The sequence below is a fragment of the Meleagris gallopavo genome, chromosome 3, assembly GCF_905368555.1.
Source record: "Meleagris gallopavo chromosome 3, MGAL_WU_HG_1.1, whole genome shotgun sequence".
Lineage (NCBI taxonomy): Eukaryota > Metazoa > Chordata > Aves > Galliformes > Phasianidae > Meleagris > Meleagris gallopavo.
The window spans coordinates 28,353,856-28,380,760 of record NC_139406.1 but is presented as its reverse complement, the minus strand read 5'-3'; the positions used below and the strand labels follow the sequence as shown (position 1 = coordinate 28,380,760).

Genomic DNA, 26,905 nt, shown 5'->3' with positions numbered 1-26,905 from the left:
GAAGCAATTTTTCTTTCGTGCATTAATGAATGCAATTCATGTAATGCATATTGCTACAGTCAACAGCAAAATTTTCATGTTCAGTTCACAGACATAAAGTATTTTAATTAAGAATATCAATGAGCAATGACAATTCACTTCCAGAAAAAGCAAAGAAAGATGACTCTTTGGCCATGTAGAAGGAGTTGTTCTATGAATACAGTTTATCAGTGTAATAAATTCACTTTCCTAACAGTCTTTGATGAAAGAATATCCTTTAAGCCATATTATGTTTTATTTTTCTGTTTTCCTTTTCTAACCTTACTTTACATGCAGTATTTGACATTAAGCCTGCATTTTACAGTCTCTAGTGATAAAATCACTTCATTTGCTATAAACATCACAAATTAAAAGAGCTTTCAGCAACTGAAATCCAGTACAACATACACAAAATTAAAATAATTCATTGTCTAGAGACCATAACAAATTTTAATGTGCATTTACAGAGTAAACAGAGAGTTGAAAAGCGTCAAACCAGTGGAAGTGAAGGTAGGTATTACAAAATCCACACAGTACAGAATTACAAATTAAAAAGAGACGGTTTCTCAAAAAGAAAAAAAAAAAAAGAGAGAGACAGAAAGAAAGAAAGATGTTTGTTGGTGGCACATCATACAGATAGTATTAAAAACTGGCTTGCATGAGGACCAAAGTATATCTACTTGGAAGTTATATCACACAGACTGTAAGCAATTTACAGAATTTGTTAGTTTTGCATATACAGAAATTGCAAAATAAGAGAAAACACACTGAAATATAGAACACACATGAAAAAGAAAGATGTATATATATAAACCTCCACGCAGTCATTAGGGGTTGGCCTAAGTCAGGAATTGCCAGTGTTGAACAAGAAACATAAAAAAAAAAAAAAAAAAAAAGAAAAAGGAAAAAGAATAACAACAATAACAACAAACTATTGTCATTTGTTTAAAGAAAAAAATGTCTTCTGGTCTGCTTAGCTGCTCTGCAGAATTTCTTTTCTGCTTCCTATTCCTCATGCAGGGGAAAAAAAAAAAAAAAAGAAAGAAAGAAAAGAAAAAGAAAAAATAAACATTTTTGGCAGAGTTTGTGGGATGGATTTGGGGCTCGATGTTGAATCACTATGCTTCATCTCATTATTTTGCCTCTGTTTGCTTCTGGGCTTGAACAATTCCTTTAGTGTAGGAAGCCAAATGTCATCCATGGTTAATTCTACAATACTGATGACTGGCTGACCAACCCCTGAGAAGTCAAGGATGAGGCTTCTCCTTGCCGAAAGAGAAGGAAACTAGGTCTTGCTGTTACGAAACATTTGATTACATCACACCAGTTCTCTTCAAATAAAAGATCAGTGATATGCCAAAGAAAATAAGGTATATCAAGAAAATGTGGTATCCTCTTCCTTTTATAATATTTATTTATTTATTTATTTATTTAGTATTTTTGTTTGTACTTCCTGAAGAAGGTGCTCCTTGTGTAGAGATTTAGAGTACATTGGGTGCAGAGTGGTGGTTGGAGGTTAGGGTCAACTTTGCTGTCCGCTCCGTGGATTTTACAGGCGATTTGCTCTTTGCTTTAAGAAGAGAAAGTGATATTGGAAAAAGTCAGCACTTTTAGATTAAAGCAAAGCACCCTTCACAAAGCCACAAACAAGAAGCAGGACAGAAAGTCCATGGCTTGTAGCTATCCTCGCACCTGCGGAAGAAGTTATAAGATATTCGCTCATCTTGCAGATTTCCAATGCTCCTTATAAGGCTGTTTTAAACATACACATTTATATACTTAATTAGCTCGCCAGGTTGGCTCTGGTGCCCATGAATGTCTTGGCATGCACTGCAAATAACAACACATACAAGTATTTCAGTCCCAGAAGGTTTTCTGCTTTGTTTTGCTTTTGTTTCTTGTCTCTTTTTTTTTTTTTTTGCTGTTTTTTTTTTTAATTAAAAAAAAAAAACACCAAAAAACAACAACGTTATTAAGTGGAACAATATACCAAGAGGAATAAATTCAAACACTTTCAACTACATAGCATTCTTTATAAAGTCGTTTCCAGCATCGCATCATTGCCTTGTAACAAAAAGAATTATCTACTTGCTACAGAGTATTCCCTTGTAAAATAGAAGAGATACTGGCAAACGACTGTGTTATTTATAAGGGGGAGAGAAAATGCTAAAATATTTGAAGTGCTTATTTTGAGCATGAATATTTTCCCTGGCTATATATATTTTCAAAGAAAGCTATAAAAACAATGATGTGTATTATTTTTCTAAACATAGCTTTATATTTTAAGCTTCTTACCAAAATAAAAACAAAACAAAACAAAACAAATAGAGTCAGAGCTACTCTAATTGAAATGTTGTCACACCAAGGACATGAGTACTTAGACATCTTGCATAGTAAGTCTCAGTGCTTAATAATGATCTATTATAAAAATTAGATTTAGAGTTTGAAATACATTACTTGAGTAAATATCATGCATTTAGTTTGATTATGCCATATATATGTTATAACAGATTAATACATGATTAATAAATTTATTGCTCTGTTGAAAAGGATGAATGTTATTAACGGTTACAGGCACCAATTACATAAAAAAGTACTAATAGTGTTATGATAGTGTTATAAGCAGTCTATAATACTGTTGGACATTAAATAATTATTATTAAAAAAATCTATTAATCATGTATAAATTACTTTTGTAAAGAACTGAATATTAAATTGAATACCAAATTCCTTTGCAGCCCTAAAAAGCACTTATATCTTCTCAATAAGAACACATACAACAGAAAACCAAATGAATTCAAGGCAAATGCTTTCTTTAGAAAAAAGTTTTCAGACATTTTTTTACACGATACTTCTCTATATCTGCTAATGTTTATAAGCGTAGGACTTTTATTTTGGTTTCTACTTTTAGTAAATTTTTCCCATAAAAAATGGGGACTAAGTTCAATCCCAGATCTCTCAACAGTTTCCTTTTGTAAATACACAATGTGAGACACTGCACATACAGTAGTTGTCACAGTAGACTCCTTCTCTGAGTGAATTCTCTACTGCATGCAGACAAAAGCAGAAGCATGCTTGCTTCTTACTCATCTAACAATGCTAACCTTCCTGTATTGTGCTGCAGTAGTTTGCTGTCCTTCTCAAAACATTTGTTTTGTATTAGGAAAAAGCAAGAAACCTACTACAAGTTCTTCCCGTATTTAGGTAGTATTTATGTACTGGTACACAAGTGTTGAGTTTTATTTCAAGTTTGGATTTTATTGTGGCATGGCTTTATTCTGTCTTTTATTTAAAGTGTAAAATATGTCCTCTGACAGATATCCTAAAGGCTTTTCTTTCCCTAAGTATGTTAGCAGAACATAGTTACAGAATCTTTTTTAATGTAAGATGGTTTCACGCCATATTGAATTATTTTCATTCATTACACTGGCATTCAAATATGTTTTTGATTGAATTAGAGAATACACTGCTTAAGACAATTCCAATGCATCTCCAAGGCAATGGAGACACATTTATTCTACACAAAACATATACAATGCAAATGAGGACAAATACTCACAAGAGTCTCATGGATTTTTTTCAAGTATTTTTAAAAACAGTGGTATTATAATTTCAGAATTTTAAAGCTGTAATGTAGTGTGGAAGAAAAAAACATACAATACAGAACAGACTTGACTTGTACTATTTCACAGGGGGAGAAGCAACACCATTATATTTACAAGCAAAACATTAACTGTTTACTGTTTTTTTGTTTTGTTTTCCTTTTTTTTTTTTTTTTCCCAGTATAACAATCCGTTAAGTCTCAAATTAGGGGTCAAATATTGCAGACACATTATAAACTTTTTTTAAAATATATATATTGTTCATTCATTGCATAAATCATGAAACACTCCACAAACTATATCATATTCTACATGTATGTTCTTCTGTAAACAAGTTTGTTTTTCTTTATATTGGAAAGAATTTAGATCAAAGTACACACAGAAAGTGCAAGCTAACTACAGGTCACATGAGAAAATGTTGGAGTTATACTAACATTAATTCAGCTTCTAAGTGAAGAAAGAAGTTAGGACTGCTGAAAAACAGTTTAGACATATCTTAAACTGTGTCCTTTTTATGGTTTCAGGAACTGGTTGTTACATCCTCATGTCACAGCAGAAAAGAATTTACTGGTATAGTAGTATCCAAAATGCTGTCAAATTCAAACTAATACATATTAGTAGCATATCACTCTTAGTGAAATTGATTTGTAATCCAAATAAGATTGCTAGGTGCACACTCATCTTTTCAGCGATGCTTTATGGAATGCAACTGGCTTTAAAAATCATAGAATCATAGAAACATAGAAATATTAAGAGTGGAAAGGACCTCTAAGATCATACACAGGATTGATTGTTTTTTTTTTTTTTTTTTTTTTTTTTTTTTTTCCCAGAGATGCACAAAATAATTTAATTGGTTCTCTTATGAACACAAGAACCTCTTTAGATTTTGGAAAGGTGGAAGCTCCAAATGTAGAATATTAATATAGCAAAACTCAAAGCAGCCTTTCCAGAATTATTCTTTTTTCTGATCAGTCATATTAGTTCACATTCTATTATTCTGCTTTCCATCTTGATAGAGTAAAAAGAAATAGAAATTTCAATTTTGATTGCAAATCCAAAAGTCTTAAGGTGGTTAAATCAGAGATTTTATTGCACTATTTTAAATGTAAGCCATAAGAAAATTAAAGATTGAAATCCATGTGTCAAAAAACACAGAGTATTCAAACTTTGACTTTTTATACAGATCTGCTTTTGGTATACATTCCTGACTGGAACCTAAATAGTATCACTGAAAGTGTGAGCGCAGTAATATAAGAAAAACACCGTAGATCTAGTTGTGGATTTTCTTAATCAATTACTCATTTCCATGTAATTTATAACACTGTTTTCTAATTAACATAATGAGAAATAAAAGAGCATTGGGCAAAGCTGGACTATAATTATGTTACCCCCAAAGATAATAATTTGGAAGAATAATGGTGGTAGGTATGCATATTTTATTTCTACATTGTTAGTTAAGTTTTGCTTGATGCGTGAGTCAAGGTTACCCACATTTTGGCCTACCAATCACTGTGATTCTTGTTGTGAGAAATGTATTCTCATGTGTTGTTTTTTTTCTGCCACTGACACATAAAAAAGAGCATATGTACATGAAATATTTAGCAAAATATTTGGCAAAAAATGCTGTTTTGCCAAAGGCATATGATAATGAGATAAGGTTCTGTGCAACATTACAAAAGAGTGGTTTATGACATTAAATTATGTGGAACTATGGTTTCACATAATTTATTTTTTATATTATTATGTTAATTTCTATATTTTTAGGTTTTATTTACATAAATGCCCGGAAAACAGAGAAAAGAGAAAAATTGCAATTGATAATTGTGATCTGATTGTTTAAAATAATAAATTTATCTGTGCCACAGATACTTCATGGCTTATAGTATACAGTTCACGGCTTTAAGCACCAATTTTGACCTGCTAATGAAATTAATTTTAGAGTGTAGTATTATAAAATGTTGTGATTCAGACAAAGTTATAAATTGTTATTTATCCTACCTGATCAAAAAGCTGGTTCCTCACCACATATTTGAATGACTACAATGCTTTTCTTTCATTAGGATACTGATTAGAAAAAAACTTGTATAAAAACAGATGGGATTTTAAGACCCAAGCAGAGAAAAGCTAATGCTGGTTTCATGATTTTGCCCATTTGTTTTTCACAGTTGGAAAAACAAACAAACAAAACAAAACAACAACAAGAAAACAAAACAAAAAAAAACAACCTTCCAATTTGTAAACTTAGCAGTTAGTTCAGATTCTACTTTAGAACTTTAGAATTCCTTGTTTATAAAAGCACATTGCACAGTTTGCCACATTAGATGTCTCACACTTTCCATTTGTAAAGCTGGAAATTTAACAAGTTTAGCATTCCTTCTGCTTGATAAGATCTGTAAAATCTTTAGGGTGAAATATCGTACTGCATTCCAATTCTCAATATTTAATGCCTCTGATGACTCGACTCTCTTTGCTTAAAACTAGCAAATTATTGTCATATAAATAACAGAGAGGATCTATGTGAATTTGTCAGCACTGTTTCAATGTCTTACTAAACATGTAACTTCAATGAGGATATACTTCAGTTTCTTTCAATTAATAAGCCACTGATCACAAGGTAAGATAAACTCCTGAGTAGTATCCTGATTTCATGCTGAGCAGTACGTGAAAAATACATCCAGTTACACAAAAGTACACCCTAGATTCTTTATATGTATTACATAATACTAAACTAACTCTGCCTATATAGTTGTCCTTTCTTTACTTATGTTCAATACCAGATAATTTTTTTCAACTACTGGTTTCTGAAATCATGCAGATATTAAAACAGCTATTTTATTTTTTAATTTTAATTTTTTATTTTTGGGGGAATTTATGCTGACATCTTCCATTTAAAAGCGCCTGCTTTGCTGTTGTGTAACACTCAAGTTTGCTGTATATTCTCTTAAATTTGAAACAGCCTTCTTGTCAACCCCTGTTCAAGCAGCATGAAATCATAATTTTCTATGATTTCCATGTAAAATAAGTAAATGTTCATGAAACATCTGCCTTAATTTTATTGGGGAAGTTCATGAGTCATTAGATTTATTGGAAGGCATTTGCATTTTTATGTCCAAAATTATTAGTGAAACCATGTATGGTTGATTTTATTGGAAATTTTATATGAATGTGTCTCACATAGGTTTGAAATAAATAAATTCTTCCTCTCTGGCTTACCAGTTGCTACATTTTTGTTCTTTTGAACTGTGGAAATCACAGTTACATATAGTTTTTATGTATGACTGGCATATATACTCACACTGGGGAAGAAAATTTCCCTTCAACAAATATAAGGTATTCTTCCTTCCTCAGAGGAATTAGTCTTTGTATTTATTTCAAGGATTTGTCTTTGATTTTGGGGAACCAAGTAGTAACAGAACAATGGCAGGCATTACATTCAAGTCTCCTCAAATAGTAGATACTTCTATTTAGTCTTCTAGTTCATCTTTCTCCATTGGCTGTACAGTAGTCAGATTTCTGCTAATTCAAATAATGTGAATTGCCCACCACCCAGTTATGTGTGATTGTACAATATAGGGCAAATAGATCCGCCTTATATGCCAGAAGAAAAACTGCGATAGTTTCTTGCGTTTTGGAAGAAAATTACGGCTTCTAACCAGTGGCAATGTAGAAATTAAAATGAATTTTGAATAGGATGGTAATTTATGAAAGTTATGTATTGGTGCAAATTTAGAATAGGCTATGTATTAAATTTCCGTGAAGTCTATTTACTTAAACTTTACATCCAATGTGTAGCTTCGCTGATTTGCATATCACTTTTTATGCCTGTGACACCCAGAAAACAAATGAGGAAGAGGGATGGGCTCCTAGTTGGATGGTTATTCCTTAGCTTTCTCTAGGTTAAGGCACACAGGCAAACAGAGGTATTCGGTGCTGTTATAAGTCAAAAGAAAATGACAACTTTCCATCTCTGGGCAGGGCAGAGATTTATGTCATAATAACTCCAGCAGCTCTTTCTGGGCTGGCACATATCAGTCTTGGACTGACTCATAACTATGCCTACAGACATGTTCAAACGCAAACTTGAGATAGAAATCCTTGGAAGAGGAAAAATCATGAGAGACTTCGTATGTTGGTAGCATGTCAAAAAATGATACTTGGCTTCAGGGAATTGTCCAGAACTAGTCATAATAAATCTATGGAGAGGCAAAAGATATAATATGATGAAAGAAAAATGGATGAATAGAACTTGAATGGATTCTGCAATTTCACAATGTCAGGATGGATAGTAGTAGTGGAATTACTAGCACACTGATGTGAACATATGTCAGACTGACAAGGAATACGTTGACTCAAACAACTAGAAGACAAAACAGAATAGGGAGTAAACGACTCAAGTCAAAAGCTGTAAGGTTTATGAACCTTCACTCTGTGGAGACAGAATGACAGACTGTTCAGCTTAACTTTCTCTTATAGACAGCTTCTTTTTCCCCTTACAGCTGGAAAAAAACATCAGTATTAACTAAGGAGGAGGTGCATGACCATCAAAGACCCTTGTTGAAAACTCCTGAATTGTCTAGATACAACTGGGTTGCTATCCTGAGGACAATCTCAGACCTAAAGTAATATAACCTAAAGTATATAACGATGAAAATGCACATTTCCCTTTGTTGATCCCTCACCCATGGAGAAAGATATGAGACTCAAGACAACATGTGATCTGAGGAAATGGTGAAATCTCTCTCCCTACATATCTCTCTTGTCTTTTTCTTGATCTTTTACTAATTTCTCTTTATTTTCCATTACTTAAATTTGCCTTAGAGTAGTTGATAAGGAAAAAACATGTACGTTAATACCCTTATCCATTATGCTTACTAATTGTTGTTAGAAAGTTGTCTTATTTTGTCTCAAAGTGGTTGATTAATTGTTCTTAGAAAGCTCAATAAACTGTCTTGTATTGTTCCTCTCAGCCTCTGTCTGACTCCATCATTCCTGCAAAACCTGTCTAGTGCTCTATCTGGGAGATTTCAAAGATTCATCTTCCTCCCAATTCATTGAGTGAGATGAGGCAACATATATCAGATTTTACATCTAGGCTGCTTTCTACACCTCTCTTTATATCAATCCATACCTAAGGTAAAATTTATGTCGTTTTTCCTCTACAGCATATCTGAGGGTTTTGTTTTTCTTTTTAATTCTTCAAGCAATGCTTTGGTCATTTATTTTTCTTTAGTTCTTCACTAGAACCAGGCTTCCTAACTGGGACATCATTCACTGTGGAGAAGTTAAAATAGACACTAATATTCTAAAAATGTAAGACATAATAGAAATAATTGGAATTATTTGACCACGTCGTTCTGTTATTTTGAACAGGCAGTAGAGGTGGGGTAAGATCCCTAAACATATAGCTGAATTGGATGGCAACCAACATTGGTAGATTTTCTTACTGTTCTGATGAGAACGGTGAAAAATCACTGCTAGATTTGAATCCATCTTTTTTAGGAAAAATGAACTGCATGATGTTATTGACTTTGCTCTCTCTTATTTCCTTCATCTTCAAATTCACTATTATCATTTCCATCAGTTCATTTCATTCTGCATTAATAATGTAGCTTTATTTAAATTGCATTAATATGTGGTTTTGAACAAAAAAGTATTTTGCACACTAGCATGCTAGAAAATCCTGACACAGTTGCGCATTGGCTTCATGAGTTTCATTCATGTCTATAGAAGTGTTCATATATATGGAAACCTAGTGAGTCTGCAGGTGGGCTTAGATATCTGGGCAGATTATATCATCAAAAATTCAGTTTCTGAAGTTTCAATTTTCCTGGCATTTTCATCTGCTATTCCTGTAAATATGCTTAGAATACGTCAATAAATTTTATACCCTTTTCAGAAAGAAGTAAATTAAATACTTAATTCAGTAAAATGAATCACAGAATTATAGAATGTCTTAGATTGGAAGATCATCTCTTTCACACCCTCCTGCTGATAGCAGGGTTGTCACCCACTAGATCAAGTCACCCAGGGGAATGAAGTGGAAATTAATTGTCTCTCACATACACAGTATATACAGAGAAGAGTGTGTCAGAGTCAAAACGATTTTTGAACTTAAGTCATAATGCTTTAAGCTTAAGATATGTTCACGTGTATATTCCTTCTTGTAGCAACTTAAACATCTTTCAGTGCTCAACTACCTCATGTTTCATGTGAGCAACCAAGGATATAAAGAGTACTTTATGTTCTTGAATTATTTAGAGGCAGTGTAAATATAACTAATAACTATTCTAATCACTAGATAATTACTATGTTGTTAAAGATTTTTTTGTAATGACAGTCAAACTTCCATGAGTATCTTCCTGTTTTTAGGTAAATTGCCTTCTCTGTATCTAGGGCTCTGTTACAAATGTCCAGGTATCAGCCATTTGTAGTGAGATTCTAATTCTCTTCCTCCATATGCTTAGAGTCTGAGCCCGATATAACTTTTTTTTCTTCATATTGAATGGCTCTTCACATGTATAAGTAATTGACTTATTGACATTGACTTCAACTGTTTCTATTTCAGAGGTAATACTTCTATAGAAAGGGGTTGCTAAGAGAAGTGATTGCATATAATTGATGACACATCAATGTCAGCTATTTAAATAAAGCTAGTGAGAGAAATGAATCAATATGCAATCCTTATTGCAACAAGTAAAAGATGGGACGGGGTAGGAGTTGAGTAATCTCAAGCAAACATGGGCCATAATTTGGTTACTTGGTTTTCTTTGCAAATGACTAGCAGCATGCTTTATGACTGCTCTTATCAGTGCTTGGCACCTTTCCCTTTCATCCTATTCCCGAAAACCATGGATATAAAATGTCTTAGGCATTCTTTTTAATGTGTGACAGAAAAATATGTAAACTGATGCATTTCTATTTATCTGTGTGAATGGTTGATTCCACAGTAAATGCACATTCTTGTGAGTCACCTCTGGTATCCCATCCTCATCACTTTACCTGCATATGGTTATGTCCCACTTACATAAAGGTGGGAAATTTGTCTGTTAATTAAAATTCTTGAACTGACTCTTGTTAGCAGCCACTTTCTACTGTTTCAGATAAACATGGCTCTAGCATAAAATGTTGAGCATTTTCTTAATATACACAAATATGAGAATATTTGACATTTTTTGGTATTGTTTTTAAACTGACAAAAGAGTCATTTCTGAAAGACACCATAACATTGCTGTAAAAAGTAAGTTTTATTTGAAGAAAAATAAAATTGAAATCATTTTTAATCTCCTGCTTTTTGCACTCTGTTCACCCTTTCATCTAAGATGATATTTAATATTACTCTTCAACAATGATGTCAAATGAAGAAAAAAATACCAGAAGGGTTATTTTAACATGTAAGGAAAATTAATATTCTTTGTAAATATTTCACCATAAGATATTCAATACCTTAGTTTGTCTTTCAATCACCTGGCACATTTTAGGTACATGTTTGACATAGAGTCAACCTGATCTCTTTCTATTTATATCATTTATATAAGAGCTATTTCCTCGGAACTCACCTGAGTTCCCTCTTGTATCTACCCATCTGACTGGATGAATCTGTTTTCTTCTTTCTGATTCCTAGATTTTAAGTGTTTTGAGACAGGCACCATTCTTCTAATGCTTTCTTTGCCTGGTAGATAATGAAGTTCTAGAGAGTAAAACAATTCCTTTAACAGAGTGTATCTCTGTCTAAAGACTGTGACTCACAAGCTCAAAATTATTTTAACTGGAGCAGTTTAAGAAGTTAGTGCCTCCATCTCTTTACCTCCTCCTCTTATGGAAATTAAATCCCTTATAGTAGGAGTGACAGTAGCAAACCCCATGCCACTTCTTCATCTACCTCAATTTAACAAACTAATGTTTTAGTTTATCATTTGTCATCGTCCAGTGATTTTGTTCAATGTTCAATGTCATGAATTAGGACAGCTAAGGATCTAACATCTATTTCCTTCTGCTATTCTGGTTTGGGGTAATAAATTTTGATTGGAGCAAGATGGAGACTTTGGAGTTGTAAAATTTTAAACTGTAAGACTAAATCAAAGGGTACAAGTAAAAGCCTTCAGTCTTGCAGTTTCTTTGATATAAATACAAAAATAGTACAAAATGTTATAATCCCTACAGACACAAAGCATTCATTTATAATTAGTATGGATCATTAGAACACAGCTTGAAGGACTGTGCATTATTAATTTCATCTTCTTCACATTTTAAACTACTGATTTTCTTTAAACATTTATTTCAAGTTGTTTTAACTTTCTCATCATAGTTCTGAGGTATGGATTCAGTCATTAATGCTAAACGTCATTATTCGTTGTTGTTCAAAGATTTTTCAGGTATAAATTTTTCAGGTGATCACTGATCAGTGCATTTAGTATACTTGTGAAGAATTAAACCAAACACAAAACAAGTATTCAAGATGTTATTTTGACAGAGCATCAGACAGGCATGATGTTCTGTAACTATATTTTCAAACAGAATTATAGTATATAAATCAGTATTATTCTAATTAAGAGTTTTTAACTATCCGGATGTCTAGCTCACTCTGAGATCTACTACTAGTTTGTGGCTTTATTTCCAATTTATTCTTGTTCCTGGCCTTTTATCCCTTAGTTGCATAGTAGGAAGTAGAGAAGACGGATACACCATAGCACTGAAGTCATGTTTCATAGGAGTTTTCCTCCTCTTTCTCTTCCTCATTTAGATATAGAGTCTATAAACAACAGCCTAGGAATGTTGGCTGTGACTGATATTTTACCACTTCTATTCTTTTCATAACATTAGGCAATTTTGTTCCAAGAAAAAAGGATCTGACATTAGATAGGGGAACAAACTTCACTGAGGTGGATCTAGCTGAACACCCACACAGACAGGATAGTGAACTGCATTGCCAAAAAGCATGACAATAATTCCCTTAAGGTATTGGATAAGGATAAGGTAAAGTGCAGGGTTCGGGGCAGAGACTTATCTTCACAAGGCTGGGAATCTTCATCGGCTGCTCTTCAAAAGGCATCTAGCTTTATCATCAGCAGTGCAGGATTAATTATTACTGTGGCTATAAAGAACATTATGTATCTAAAATATCTTTAAAGCTCATGAACTGTTTAATCAGACTGAAAATTCTTATAGAGAATAAGATAACACTGAGTGCTGAGTTTTTTAGCTAGTCTGGGTTTCAAAGGTTTTGAAGAAAAAGACTAGAAAAAAAAGTTGATCAAAGTTAAGGGAAAAAAAAAAAAGACAACCATCAACCACTTCCTCTTCTTGAATCCTTATGAGTTGAGAAACCACTCTTTTTATGTATTTTCATACAATTCACTGCACTCTCAGACAGCTATCTTGAACTTCTTTAGGTAGTAGAAGCTGTATAAAGCTTGAATTCTTCTTATAATTTACTCTCACTTTATGAGTGGGGGAGAACTCATCCTCATTCTTACACTTGGCCCAATTTATTTCTATTGTAAATGAAAGCTGTTCTTTTGGCTTAAGAAAAGTTGTACCCATTCCAACAAGCAGAAAATCCTAGCCATTATTTTAAACTATAAATGATGCAAAGGATTTTCATAATAAAGTAGTGCATCATAGGAAGTTTCCTGTTTCTCATTTGAAAAAAAGCAAAAATTTCCCTTTGCATTGCTGTATATGTGTCAAGTAATAAACAAGCTGTGTTCCGAAGCAAGGAAATCCCATCACTTATTTCAAGAACAGGTCCTGTCACATATGCTGCAATCTCTGATGACCCAGTGCAAGCTGCCTGATTGTGTAGCAGTGAAAAGCAATCTGAGTTAACAGACAAGCAACTCATAAACAGCCTCTTTTTTTCTTCCTTTTATCTTTCTTTTTTATTCTCTCTGTCTTTATTAACCATGTGCTGCATCTGCAACCTTTTATGCAGTTAACTACCAAAGAAAGTAATATCATACATGCAATACAGAATGACTTTGCAGTTGTTCTGCTACCTGGGATACTCCTATGGGATTCCCTCCCCCCCAGTTTGTTTAAAAGGTAGTGGTAGCGTGAGTATGAAAGGTTAATTTTAAAATATCTAAAAGAAAGGAAGAGATGTGAGTAAGTAGCAATGGCAGATGAATTGACAAATACATTGGAAAGGTTACTAAAAAAAAATAGGAAAGATCTCAGCTTTGGATTAGTTATTTCATGTTTCATTATAAATACCAATACTTTATAGAGGAATACATTTTAAAGGGGAAATACTACATATTAAAAGTCAGAATTCACGATTATCTCAAAAAATATTGGCATAACTAAGGATGTAAATAATCTCTTATCTCAGAGAGAGTATGTTTGAAGCAAAGTAAAATCAGTACTGTCTGGCATGGGCATATGGTAATGAACAACTGCTAAAACTCTGAACAGCAGAAAATGAACACAGACTGACTGGGAATAGAAAGGCATAGGAAGGTGACAATGTAGTATCAGTGACTGGCAATGTCGGTGATTTAGAAAAAAAAACATAGATACTGTTTTGCATGACAGGAGTTACAATTTCAGATCCACTAAAAATTATTGCTGAATTCAGCTAGACTAAGCACCAGGAATAGGAGTTGAAATTCTTGTGTTGATTTATTTTAACAGCAAGTAGACTGAATGAGATATTATTATTATTATTACATTTCATTTGGAAATCCTAGCCTAAAACCAATGTTTTTAATGCTGCGAAGACACCATGCTTTGTCAGTGAAATAATTTGGAGCAGAATTTGGAGCTCTGAAGAAGCTTACAGCTTCAAGGTCAACTACTAAATGCCTAACAGGGCTTCTTCTATTATCATGGATATAATTTATTCTGTACTTACAAGAAACTAACTAACTAAATAAAATAAAAAAAGGACTGGCTTCATTTCAGGAATAGAGAACTAAATGTAACTTTCAAATAAAAATAGAGATTACATTGTATACAGATATAAAAGAGGATAGTCCTTGCATAATGCTTTTGAAATCATTTCTGAGAACTTTTCGTTACATTTCAGAAATAGAATAAAACATTCATTTAGTTTTTTCTTTCACGTACCTTAAGAATACAGATACTTCACTTTTTACTATAAAACAATCACAACAACAGCTGGTGCCTCCCAGTCTTGCTTCTGAAAAAAACAGCCTCAAAAGCTAGAGTCTCCTTCTTCATGAAGCAAGCAGTAATGTTAGCTGTTACCTTGGTAAAAGCTAGAGCAGAGCTTTGTCTCTTCGCTTTAAAAAGATTTGCAACATAAATAAATAAAATAACAACAACAACAATAATTATAATAATACAGAAATTGTTTTATGTCCCAGAAGATTCCAAATTCAACAACAACAAAAAAAAATTTAAGAGATGGATAATAAAAAGTTCCTGGATTGAACAGATAAAAGTGGAGGCTGGAAGGAATGTTGTCTGTTTATCAGTATCAACAGACTCAAGAAACAGGTTCTCATCCTCTTCTTTTGCATTCACACCTGATTATCATCTTTTTGGTCTATCTGTCTTAGATAAAGACCTTCTTCTGCTCTGTGCTCCTTTTCAAGTTACTCAATCCAATATTGCCATTCACAGAAACAGTTTTGACATGCAGTTAGGTCAATAGTTGAGTTTCTTACTTCAGGAAAGAACAAAAGGCTGCAGGGTACCTGCAAAGTCTGAATGCAAACAGTCAGAAAATAGGTCTAACGTCACTTCTTCGTTTGTAGGTATTCCCTGTTATGTCAGACTGATCTTCATGAGTCTGAAAAGCAACTAATGGCTTTGAGTGCTTTAACAGAATATTGGCAGAACAGGAAGAGTTTTGCGTATATAGACATTTTCAGCATCTCAGATTTTGCAGACCTTTGTGTTCCTACAAGTGTTGAGACTTGAATGCAACCAGACTAAGATTAGATTCCTTTTGCCTGAATTCTTTGCAGTTTCTGAAGCCCAGTTAATTGAAACATTCAATAGAGTTGCAAGACCCTGTGTTAACTGCACTTTTACCTTTGGTCTTAAATACATTATGAATTATGCAGGAAAAAAGTATCTGTCACTCCACTACAGGGCATTTTCTGGATGTATGCAGATTAGCCTGCCAAATTGCTCAAATTCCTATTATGATGTGATGATTTACTTAATTTGATGCAGCACACGAATATAAAATGAAAGGGTCAAGCTGTATTGATTTTTGCTTTCCTGACTTCTTTTTTTTTGTTTTTGTTTTTGCTTTTTTTTACTTTGAAATAGATGTTTAATGCTTCTCGGTGTACTATCTGGAAACTATTTGTGAGATTAGTTTTTTTTAGCTTTCTTTCTATACTAAATCTTCATTGACCTAACACTAATAAATATTTTTTCCACGCACGTAACATTTTTCTGAGCAGCACAAAATGCTGAATGAACTTCATAACGCATAGCCTCTCATAGTTATTCTTACAGATATTATTTCTGAGTAAAAGGGAAGAACGGCAGAAACATTCAGGTCGGAAATGCCAATATTCAAAATGACAGTGATTATCAGCTACTTTTGTGGAGCTATCTATAAATATTTATTGCTATAAAAAATCTAGAATTCCGCAGTGCTTTTCAGAATGGAAGGAGTTAATTACAGTGGTATCTATCACAAATAAATTCAAAATATTTGTGTGATCAAAGCCAGTCTTTCTTAAATTAGTCATTGAGTTCTTAAGAAATAGTTTAATATTTTTTTCCCAGTAATTTCACAGTCATATTTCCCTCTGCTGTTAAAGTTTTGTTTGTTTGTTTGTTTGTTTTCTTGTTCTTTGTTTGCAATAGTCTGTGAACATGGCAATAAAATTTACTGCTAGCCAATAAATATGTACTATTTCTCTAACACTGGACAATATTTAATACAATTGCCTACAATTAGAAGTGCTTCAAACAGTATCAGAGAAGTCAATGTATTAGTCAACATTAATAAACACATCTCAGTCAGGCATTAAGTTTTTCAAACATAAACATCTGGCTAATAATGATAAATTTCAATTTAATCTTATTTCTGTGTGGTATGTTGTATGGATGCTTTGCTTACATGAAATGTAATCATACAACTATTTTATGCTTAAACGTACAGTTAGCATGATGCTGAAGAAGAGTTTCTCATTTGATGATATAAGGAGATCGCATTGATTAGACAATATATAAACAAAGTATTCCTTCCTAACTTTGCCATCTCATTTTTGTTATTCTGAAGTCTCACAACTGAAGTCTTGCCTTCCTCAGCCTTGAAATTCCATAGAATTAAGTCCCCCACCTGCTCGTGCTTTTTCGGTATTTCTATCTGCATAGACTAACTGTGAAACGCAGAGAAATGTAGAATGCCCCATGGATTGAAAATCAGGACTACATATAATCAAGAAAAGTAAACTAAATCTTCATTCTCAAAAGTTAAGCTGATATTCATAAAAAATATCACCAGTAATTACTGTGTAGTGAGTGACCATTAAATTGAAATTAAGCCAAATATGGATTCCCGGTCTACCCTTTGTTTCTTCCGTAAATGAATTAATAAATTAATTGTATTTTAATATGTTTAAGTTTTGAATTACATATGATTGGGATTGGCTGTACATGATCCACAGAAACCTATGTTCAAGGAAAAGGTTACAGAGACATTTTTTGTCAGGTTTTTACCAGGAACTTTCCAGATAATACCTTACTGGCTTTCAAGTAACAAGTGCCCACTGACTATGCAATATATCTGTTGTGCTAAAAGTATAAACAACATTACATATGCAACTATATATCTGAAATGATTTAATGGATTAGCTGTTGTAAACACATTTTGGCCCCAGAATGGTGTAATCTATAGCAATACAATTCATAAACTTGTGACTGCTTTAACCAATTTCACACTGAATTAAACAGAAACTAGATCTTTCATTTTATGGACAAGTCTGCTACTGGAAATGCATGAGTCCAATGGAAAATAAACACAATATACATTTATATGAAAGGAAAGTAGTGGTAGAATGATGATTTTCCATCATTTGAAACATTTCTTTGCTTCTAAAAGCCAGACATTTTTTTTAAGAGATAAAAATTCAAGTGGCTCAATTTCAAGGAAAGGGGAATAAAGGTAAGTCTTCAATCAGTCAGTCAATAAAAATATACAATAAATGTATATGTGCATCATCTTTTCTAATAATAATCAGATTGTTCCTCTCTGTAAATGAAATATATTTTCCTTATTGAAATGTTTTTTTTTTAAGACTATATCTGTGAGATGAAATTGATTTTATAACAGATGTGCTATGAAATTTGTTGTATTCCTAGTTTTGATGTTGATAACATAGCATTTACTAGCACTAAAATGATATAATAAAACAAATGAAATTAGCTTAGCGTGTTTTATACTAGGCTGTGATCTCCTTCTTAAACTGAGCCCCGAGTTTAAACAGAAGTAACCCAGGAACGTTAAAATGTGCATAGATTAATCTATAGAAAAACTTTGATAATTTATGATGTCTAAAACCTGCTTATATTTAGAAGTCTTGTTCATTTTGAAAATAGGACTGACAAATTACACCAAAAGTTAGAGAATTGAAAGTTAAGTGACTGGTCTACGTTATGCTAGGAGGAAATGTGTTTTACTTCATTTATAGCAAATAGTCATCTTAAAATAAGATGAACTGCTCATTGACATGCTTCTCTCTCCATTCACAATAGGAGAAACTAAGCTTTGCTTAGAGATCTAACATTAGATGAATGAAGCTGGTATGGATTAATTCCAAAAATAGGAATTTGGGTTTCTAGTATTTTCTTCCCAGAAGCTGATTTTTCAGCTGTTGGGAACTAAGGAGAAAGAAGGAGAGACAGGGCTGCAAAGATGGAGGAATAAAAGAGCACCAGACTTCTAGCCACAACTGGTTACCTTGTTGAGTTAGTTTCCTTTTACATGCTGGTAAGCAATCAAATGAAATGCTCAAAATGCTTTACCATACCTGATTGTGGACTTTGTTTGGGGATTTTGGCTGCTGCTTCAGGGCTGGAGGTGGCACGTACACGTTGATTGGCAGGGTTATGGATGCTACTTGGAATAGCTGCTGAGATGTTTTTGCGAGGTTTCATGTCTTGCAGCCACATTGGAGATGCCTCAAAAGCCTGCATTCGCCGAGAGTGGCTGTTAGCATTGACTTTGAGATATGCTTGGGCCTTGTATTCCTGAAGATCTCCATAGTTGGCATCAGTCACCCTGCACTCATACAAGCCTTCATCTTTTTTCCTTACTTTTGAAATCTGCAGCTTGTGGGAGATGTCATTCCCTTGTACTTTCACTGTCTACAAATTTTCAAGGAAAACAAAACAAAACAGAAAAACATGGAATCAGTTATTATTTTTTCACTGGGAAGATATAGAGACTGTCCAGAGAAGATCATATGCCGAGTCAGTCAGTGGTGTAATTGTGCTTACTGCAGGGAACTTACGTCAAAGATGAGTTTGATTATTTATATCTAGAAGACTGTCTGACATCTTCTTTTCCAAACTGTCTGCACCATGTTAACTGGACTCAGACAAACAACTGAAAATATCATATTCATTCCAATTAATTTCTTCAGTTCATAAGCATTCTTAATGAGCTTTTTCACATAAGATCTGTGTATTTCGTTGGTTAAACATTTTCAGTTAGTTGGCTGTATTGAATAATTCAGCTTTTGAACTAGTGCATTTACAATTTTGTTGGAGGTATTTGCCAATATTTAAAGTTATTTAAACTTCCTTAATAACTATTAATTAGATTAGCTTGTAGTCCTCACTTCATTGAGACTGCACTTTCGGAATTCAATTTATCTCTTTGGTGTGTCCAAACCTTTGGTCTTTATTAACCACAACAAGAAATCTTGTGTCAGGTAGTTTCTTTTGTCTCATTTATTTAACTTGTATACTTATTAGAAGTCATATATCATTTCCGTTATTTAACAATAGAAAGCAGCATGTATTCAAGATCATGTTAAAAGCCATAAGCTAAAATCAGGATTCTGATTTATCTTTAATTGTTTCTAATATCTGAGGTTAATATAACATATTTTTGTCCCGAATAATTAAAGGATGCCTCAGAAAACTGCATCCAGGAATGTCTGATAGATATTAAGATGCATTAAGAAAGGTAACACAAGTTCTTTTCTGTATGTTCACCACCTCTGAGAATTTATTTAATTAATTGGCTCTTCTGTCTAGATTAATATCTATTACCCCACTGGAAGCCAGTTAAGAGAGATTCAGTGGGAACAAGCACCACTTTAATACCACTCTCATAAAAACATGTATCCACATGTTTCTGCTATACTATTAATAACAGGCAGTGGGGAAAAGTCAAGGTAATGAATATGTAACACGTTACAGAAATGGGCAACCGTTAGATTAAAACTAGACATGTGTTATTGGTGATTATTCAACACATTGCTTCTGATAACTTGGTTTACTCTAGTCACTAATGTTGGCAACATACTTATTCTGCCTGCTTGACAAACAGAAGATGAATACTTATGAATGCATTATATAGACCCTGAATGGTCTTTACAACTGGAAGCTGGAAACTACAGTGTTTTCAGGTCTGAATTTATAATTGACTGAGTTGAACATATGGACTGCATTTTTTCAAGCATAACATATGCAACATTAATTACACATGTGGGTCTCCTCAAAAACAGTGCCTCCAAAATACTTCCAAGGAAACTACAACAATTACAAATAGCACAATAAGACTATTTCATAAAGGATATTTTTCAACATAATCACCACCACTAGCACATTCATCAGCCATGAACAAAAGCCTGCATACTGTGTTCACAAAAATTTGCATGAGTAGGTGGCCCACTAATTCACAGCTATTATGACAGTATCATTGCCAGGAAATATTGCCCACGCAATTCATTTTTCAGCAAACTGAACAGATGGAAGTCAAAAGGCACTGGATGCAGACTACATGGTGAGTGGGGTAGGACAGTCCAGCCAAGATTGGCAATCTGCACTATGGTCTTCCAATTGGTATGAGGCCTAAAATTGTCGCATTTCAAGAGAAAAGTTGTCTTCTTCTCTGGTCTGACTCTGGAATTTTGAGCCTTCAGCTTAGTCAGCATGGTTTGTCTGAGTTCCAGGAAATCCAGAAGGATCACTCTTTTCCTATCCCAAAAGACAGTGCACATCACTTAACTCACCAAGGGCTGAATCCTGAAACTTTTATTTGATAAATTCACGTATCACCACTCCATGGACTACTGTTTTGACTCCAGCGTGCAGTGCTGATATTACATCTCTCACCAGTAAGAATGTGATCCAGGAAACCTTCAATCTTATATTAATTCAATAAGTCCTGACAAACTTGCATATGATGTTCTTTCTGTTCCTGTGTGAACACTGATGGGACCCATCTGGTGTAAGCTTTGTGATATTCCATTGTTGTCACCATCACTTCCAATGCACTGCAGCTAATATTCCCTGGTCATAATTTGCTGATCTGCAATGATGAGTTGATTAAGACTCTTCATTTTGTGGTGTGACAGCTGTGCATGCCCATCTGAAACATGGCTTGTCTTTCACATCACTGTTGCCACTGCTGAAATACACAACCCACCACCTCACTGTGTTCTCATCCACTGCTTGGTCTCCATAAACGGTCAGCAAGTGTCAATGAATGGCACTGATGTTATGGGCTGACATAATAAAAAAGAAGGCGTTACTTTTGGAGCATCCCTCGTAGAATGTGCCGGATAGTTATTTCAGTCATACTCAGTAACAATGTATCTCGACTGAACAGCTCATATTTGGCTAAAAGATTAAAAATTTCATATGAGCTACATGAATGGAAAGAAAATCTGCAGGTCATAATCGTCCCCTATTTGACTCCATGCAATATCTACAAAGTTAACAGTAGAGCACAAACAGAAAATAGAATAAGTTTTTGGGTTTGCACTTGAAATCTAGAAATTATCTCACTTAAAACTATCAGAAGCAGCGTATTTCAGTACTGTTTAAAAAATCAGTACATATTTTACTTATCTCTTTTAAGAACTAATGTATTTGAAAATTTACTTTCCTTTTCATGAAGATACTTTCCTTCATGGGTAGTATTTTTATGCCATCAAGAAAAAAAAAAGAAGTCTACATTTGCCAAGTGTATTTAGTCTGTCACCCTAATGTATTATGCAAGCTTATAAAAACATTGTATAAATACCCCATCCTAAATTATTACCATACATATTAAAAGAGAGATTAAACTTGAAGGATGGGGAAAGCTTTACCAGCCATACTGTGTTACAGACCTTCTTGATTACTATGCAGATATTGAATACATTGGCTACAATACAGAATAAATCGGCTCCTAGCACAAAGTCTAGGATAATAGTATCCAAAGGCTGCATGCAGTAATGCATGTTGTTTGTAATTTGTCTATTGTTGTTTGTAATTTGGTCTACAAATGTAGCTGAAGATATGATCCGTGACACAAATATTGATTGTGGTGAAAAGTATCATAGAAAATGTAAGTAACATTAGAATATGTAAAGTATATATAAAAAAATGTGTGTATTCAATTTTAGAAATACCCTTCAGTTATATCTAGATGCACTTAGACTTTATGTATTTACTAGGCTATCTGTTCATGGGCATGGAAGAGGAGAAAAATGAAGGATTTAATGGAAATTATTTGATTGTATCTGTTGCAAGTTTTACTGGTAGTTAGAACCTTGACTACACTCCCTAAGAGATTGTGCCTGAGAAAGGGAAAAATCCTTTGGACTCTGAAGAAGTATTCTTGTTTCAATATTTACTAAGTATTTGTGTCTTTCCACTGCAGTGAGCATAATCCCACCACGGTACATATCTTGGGTTGCCATATGAAGATTTTGAACTCTTCTAAGGTCAAGGAGCCATTTTCGTGCCTGACTTGGGATATGGGTATGTTGAGGAAGGCCCTTGCATCCTTGTCTTGGACAAGGGTTGCAGAAAAGTTGATCATAGTTTTGTTGACAAATTTTGGTTTAATATCAAAACAGTAAGTAGTGTCAGCATCCCTCTTTCCTCAAAAAGAGATTCGTTAGCAAGACCTCTCTCTCAGCAGACTTTACTCCCAGTAGGGAGGTGTTGTCCTCAGAGTGAACGAGCCCCCAAAATAGCTTAGGAGTGCTAAATCAAACTCAACAGTATCCAGAGATAAATGCAATCAAGAAACAGCACGATGGGCAAAGGCTGTCTGCTTCGTGTCGTGGAAACAGGTTCTACCAAAGCTCTACCGCTAGGGCCATCCCTGCAGAGACCTTCATGCCCAAGGGTCCCCAGGGGAGCAGACTTCCTAACGCCTGCCGGCAGCGCCCAACTCGGCTCTGAGTTAGGAAGCAGTCGACCGAACAGCGGGCTGGGGGCACCACTTACGCTTATCTTCGTGCCGTCGCTCTCCAGGTCCCGTTCGGGTAGGAGTTCCACCTGCAGGGAAAGGAGGGTCGCCGTAGGTCTCCGGCCCCCGCACCGCCCCGGTCGCCCCACTCCCCGCCGTGGAGCTGCCTGGAGCAGCGGCGCAGCGCGTCTGCCACCTGCGGGCCGCGGCGGGCAGAACCCAATCTCCACCTCCGCCGGTCGCCACCCGCCCGCGTCGTGGCGGAGTCGCTCAGGGTCGGCTGAAGCCCTAAGCGATGCAGAGGTGGCAGTAGGGAGGGTCCCCCAGGGGATGGTGTTTGGACAAGGCTCCTTTTTGTCCCTCTCAGAGGGATGGCATTGCAATGCTGTATGGATTTTTTGCTTGTATGGGGCATTATATGGCTTTCACTCTAACCTCTAAAGAAAAAAAAAAAAAAAAAAAAAAAAAAAAGAAGGAAAAAGGTATGTGCCCTTCTATGGCAATTCTGCTGCACAAGGTGTAAATTGGAGAGCCATGTAGGAGTTTGCTATTTGGGAATTAAAAAATTCTCACAAGAAGCAGTTTCTGAACTTCCGAAGGGAATCTAGAGGGAATAAAATAAAATAAAAAGAGAACAAAAAAAATAATAAGGGAAAAAAAAAAAAAAAAAAAAGACTTTGGAAATCCGTGTGGTTTCATGAATGTCCCTAGCTGCAGACTTAGAGTGACAGGCACCAAAGGTGCTATCCCTTGAGATGGGCATTTTTCTCTGCAGGTTCCTGCACTGTTGTTTCACAAATTGAAATTAAGTGCCTGAGAAGACACAGAACCTCCCTCTGCTTCCTCCCCCTTTCTGTCCCACCATTCTATCCATTCTTGTGATGTTCTTCCCAGGTGGTTTAGGGACCCCATGACAGAGGATCAATACCTGAGTTCCTGTCACCTCAGCTCCAACCTCTTGGTCTTCAGCAGCCCGCAGAAACCACCACTGGATTTCAAGGTACACCGAAGTGGAGCCACTTTGGAAAGCACAAGACATCTCCACATTCTGCCCTTCTGTTGCCGTGACATTTCGGGGAAATTCAGTGAATTTTGCTGTAAAACAAATGCGTGGTGCATTGGGATTCTGCTATCTGCACACTATTTATTCTCACGTTTTATCTTGACATTCTCCCTTTTTCTATTAATTTCCCCATTTTCCTACCCTCTTTCCGTCTCTATTCCGTTTTTCCAGTTTCCCCACACATTATCTGCCCCGGCCCTTCTAAAACTCAAGTGAGTCTTTTCTTCCTTATGTACAAATCTATCTTCCTCGCATTCTAAGTTCTGCTCAAGGGAAATGTTACAGACCTCACTGCTTGCTCGCATGGGCTAGAAAAGTTTCATTTAATTAAGTCCAAATACCTTTGGGCAGAATGCAGTATTTCACCAGAATCACTGAGGTATTTTGTTCAAAACCAATTTGGAAGTGCAAAAAACACAAAAGGCTGATTTATTGTGTTTTGGAGGGCTGAATTAGAAAGATGTAAACTGTTAAAGCTTCTGTGGCTGCCAGGAGCAACTATTGAAACAGGTTCTCTTCTGAGGGGTGGGTTATGACTTGCTAAAGTGCCCATTTCAAAGCTTTTACCTGAGTTACTTACTGTTTCTGAAAAACTCTGCTTGTGTAATCAAACCAAGAGAAATACATGCTTAAATTCTCACTATGGGCATGCACATTATAGAACTAACCTTCACCTTTGTCCATCTCTACATACCACTGCTAGGTTTAAAAACTAATCCTGATCAACATAGTCCAGTATTTCTTTTAGCCTCAGTTTTGAGTTCCTTCTCATTCTTTCACATAATTCACTTTAAAATTGTGCATCGTGATGAAACGTGATGGTCAAGCAAAGGGGTTACTGCAGTCAAACAATATGGTGAAGAAAATGTGTATTTCAAGAACAGGAAATTTTGGAAAGAGTCTGCAGTGTTGCTTTCTGTTATGGATTGTTACAAATTGACTAGAGCAAATTATGAAGCGAAGGAAATATTACTGGTGCCTTCTCCTCTCTTGCTGTCTCCTTATCCAGTCTTCCTAGCTAATCTGGAATTGATGGGTTAATTTAGAAATATGCTTAAACAGCTTTACTTCTCCCCCCACCACACAAACACATACATAGTCATGGTTGTCAACAACAACTCATCAGCAAAACTACCAGCTATTATTTTACCTTCTTGTGCTGCCCACACACCCCCAAACACAGACGCACACAACACACACAGACCCCCCCCACACATACATACACACACAAGCTCCCCAGTCATCGTTTGCTAGTCAACTGCTGAAACAGGCAAAAGGACTTTGCATTTTGCGTCTTCGGGGCTTGCAAGTTCGCTTTTTTCTTTTTCTTTTCGCCTGCTTCCCCCTTCTGGTCAACGTGTGTGAGCTGTGAGGGGAGGTGAAGGGGAATGCTACCCCTGCGCTCCACTACCGCAACGCCAGGGACAACCCGGCGCGGGTCGCCAACCCCGCGGAGCCGGCTGCGGAGAGCGGCGGGCAGGGGGCGGCGGGCAGCCAGCGAGCGGACAGCGTGGGGGAGGCCCCGGGCGAGCTGTCCATGGTGCTGACAGCGGCTCCGCAACCCTCGCGATCCCAAACAACCGGCACCCGCAGCGCCGGGGCTGCTTGAAATGCAAAGCGCGCCTTACAGCGAGGAGGGAGGAAGATGAAGGGAGTGTGTGTATGTGTGTGTGTGCGTGTGTATGTGTGTGTGTGGGGGGGGGGGGGAGGGGGAAGGGAGAAAGGGGGGAGGATGATGAGAGAAAGGGAAGGCAGGAGGAAATCTTAAAGGAAGTCGATTTTGTCTTTCTCTTTTGTTTTTTTTTTTGTTGGTTTTGTTTTTTCTTTCAGAAATACACATAGTCACCAAATGGAAATGAAGGTCTGACACTGAGGATCATAGTATAATGGGAAAAGAAAGGGGATATAACACGAAAGAAGACTGCAATATTTTCAGGGAGGCAGTGGATTTAACCATCCAGTACTTGGTCTGAATGCAATAATTACGCATGCACGGTTATGTGTTCATTTTATGCAGACGTGTATATACAAAAACATGCAAAATGAAAACACCATTCACGAGCACTCCTTAATTCCTTTGTAAGGTGCCTCTTATTTCCTTTTTCCCAATCAAATAAAAGAAGACTCTTTTATTCTCACTTTGAGGAAACTTTTTGCTTCTTTCCCTATTTACAAGCATTTTTTTTTCTTTTTTAAGATAAATTTGATCCTGATGCTTGGTGTCTTCATCTCCTACATATTGTGTTTGTTTTCCCTGTTTTTTTTTTTTTTTTTATCCTATTCTTCCTCCCTCCCCACTCCTGTCCTCACTATGTTTTAGCATGAAAACACACACACATGTATTTGACAATAAATGATCTTACCTTGAGTAGACAGTCCTTGCTGAATATACATAACTGAAAAAAAAATGAATCCAACATAAGCTAGAAAGATCCCCATCATTCCAAGATGAAGAAGAAGTCACATCAGGATAACAAAAGCCAAAAGTGCCCTCAAAAAAGGAAGTATTTCTATGAGTGTATTTGTGTCTAAATATGTGAATAGAAAGAGATTTTTAAAATGTTACAAAAAGGCTCTGTATTGTAGCCCTAGCTGCGACACTGGCAGCATTCTGCTACTCAGTGGAGTCTTTTTCTTTGGGAAGAGAGAGAGTGTTGCAATACAGTGAGGTTTAGATGAGCTGTCTCAGGCACTGTGTTGCTTGAAGTCCAGATTCAGACTATTAAAAAAAAAAAAAAAAAAAAAAAAAAAAAGAGAGAGAGAACACGTTGAAAAGTGGGTATCAGCTGCCTTCCGTGCCTCTTTTTTCAGCTACCTGGCAGCTTCATCCAACGTCAGCTCCTGCTGCTCAGGGTGGCGTGATGACTATCCTCC

General features: G+C 35.4%; 1 protein-coding gene across 1 annotated transcript; it reads right to left on the bottom strand.

Annotated features, from left to right (window-relative positions):
* Positions 1-233: 233 nt before the first annotated feature.
* On the bottom strand, positions 234-26,905 carry VSTM2A (V-set and transmembrane domain containing 2A). Its single transcript, XM_010708566.2, has 5 exons — positions 26,395-26,905; positions 23,897-24,063; positions 23,007-23,057; positions 18,581-18,917; positions 234-1,588 (listed from the first exon to the last, which is right to left on the bottom strand). The coding sequence occupies exons 1-5, from the start codon at positions 26,471-26,473 to the stop codon at positions 1,500-1,502; spliced, it is 723 nt and encodes a 240-aa protein (XP_010706868.1). The 5' UTR covers positions 26,474-26,905; the 3' UTR covers positions 234-1,499.

Bases quoted from the DNA above. Each gene is read 5' to 3' on its own strand.
- VSTM2A (XM_010708566.2), bottom strand. From the start codon at position 26,473: ATGATGGGGATCTTTCTAGCTTATGTTGGATTCATTTTTTTTTCAGTT. The intron at 24,064-26,394 runs GTAAGATCATTT...TTTGTTTTACAG, and splicing joins GCAAGGACTGTCTACTCAAG to CAAAATTCACTGAATTTCCC. The intron at 18,918-23,006 runs GTAAGTGGTGCC...GAAAATTTGTAG, and splicing joins GCGACGGCACGAAGATAAGC to ACAGTGAAAGTACAAGGGAA.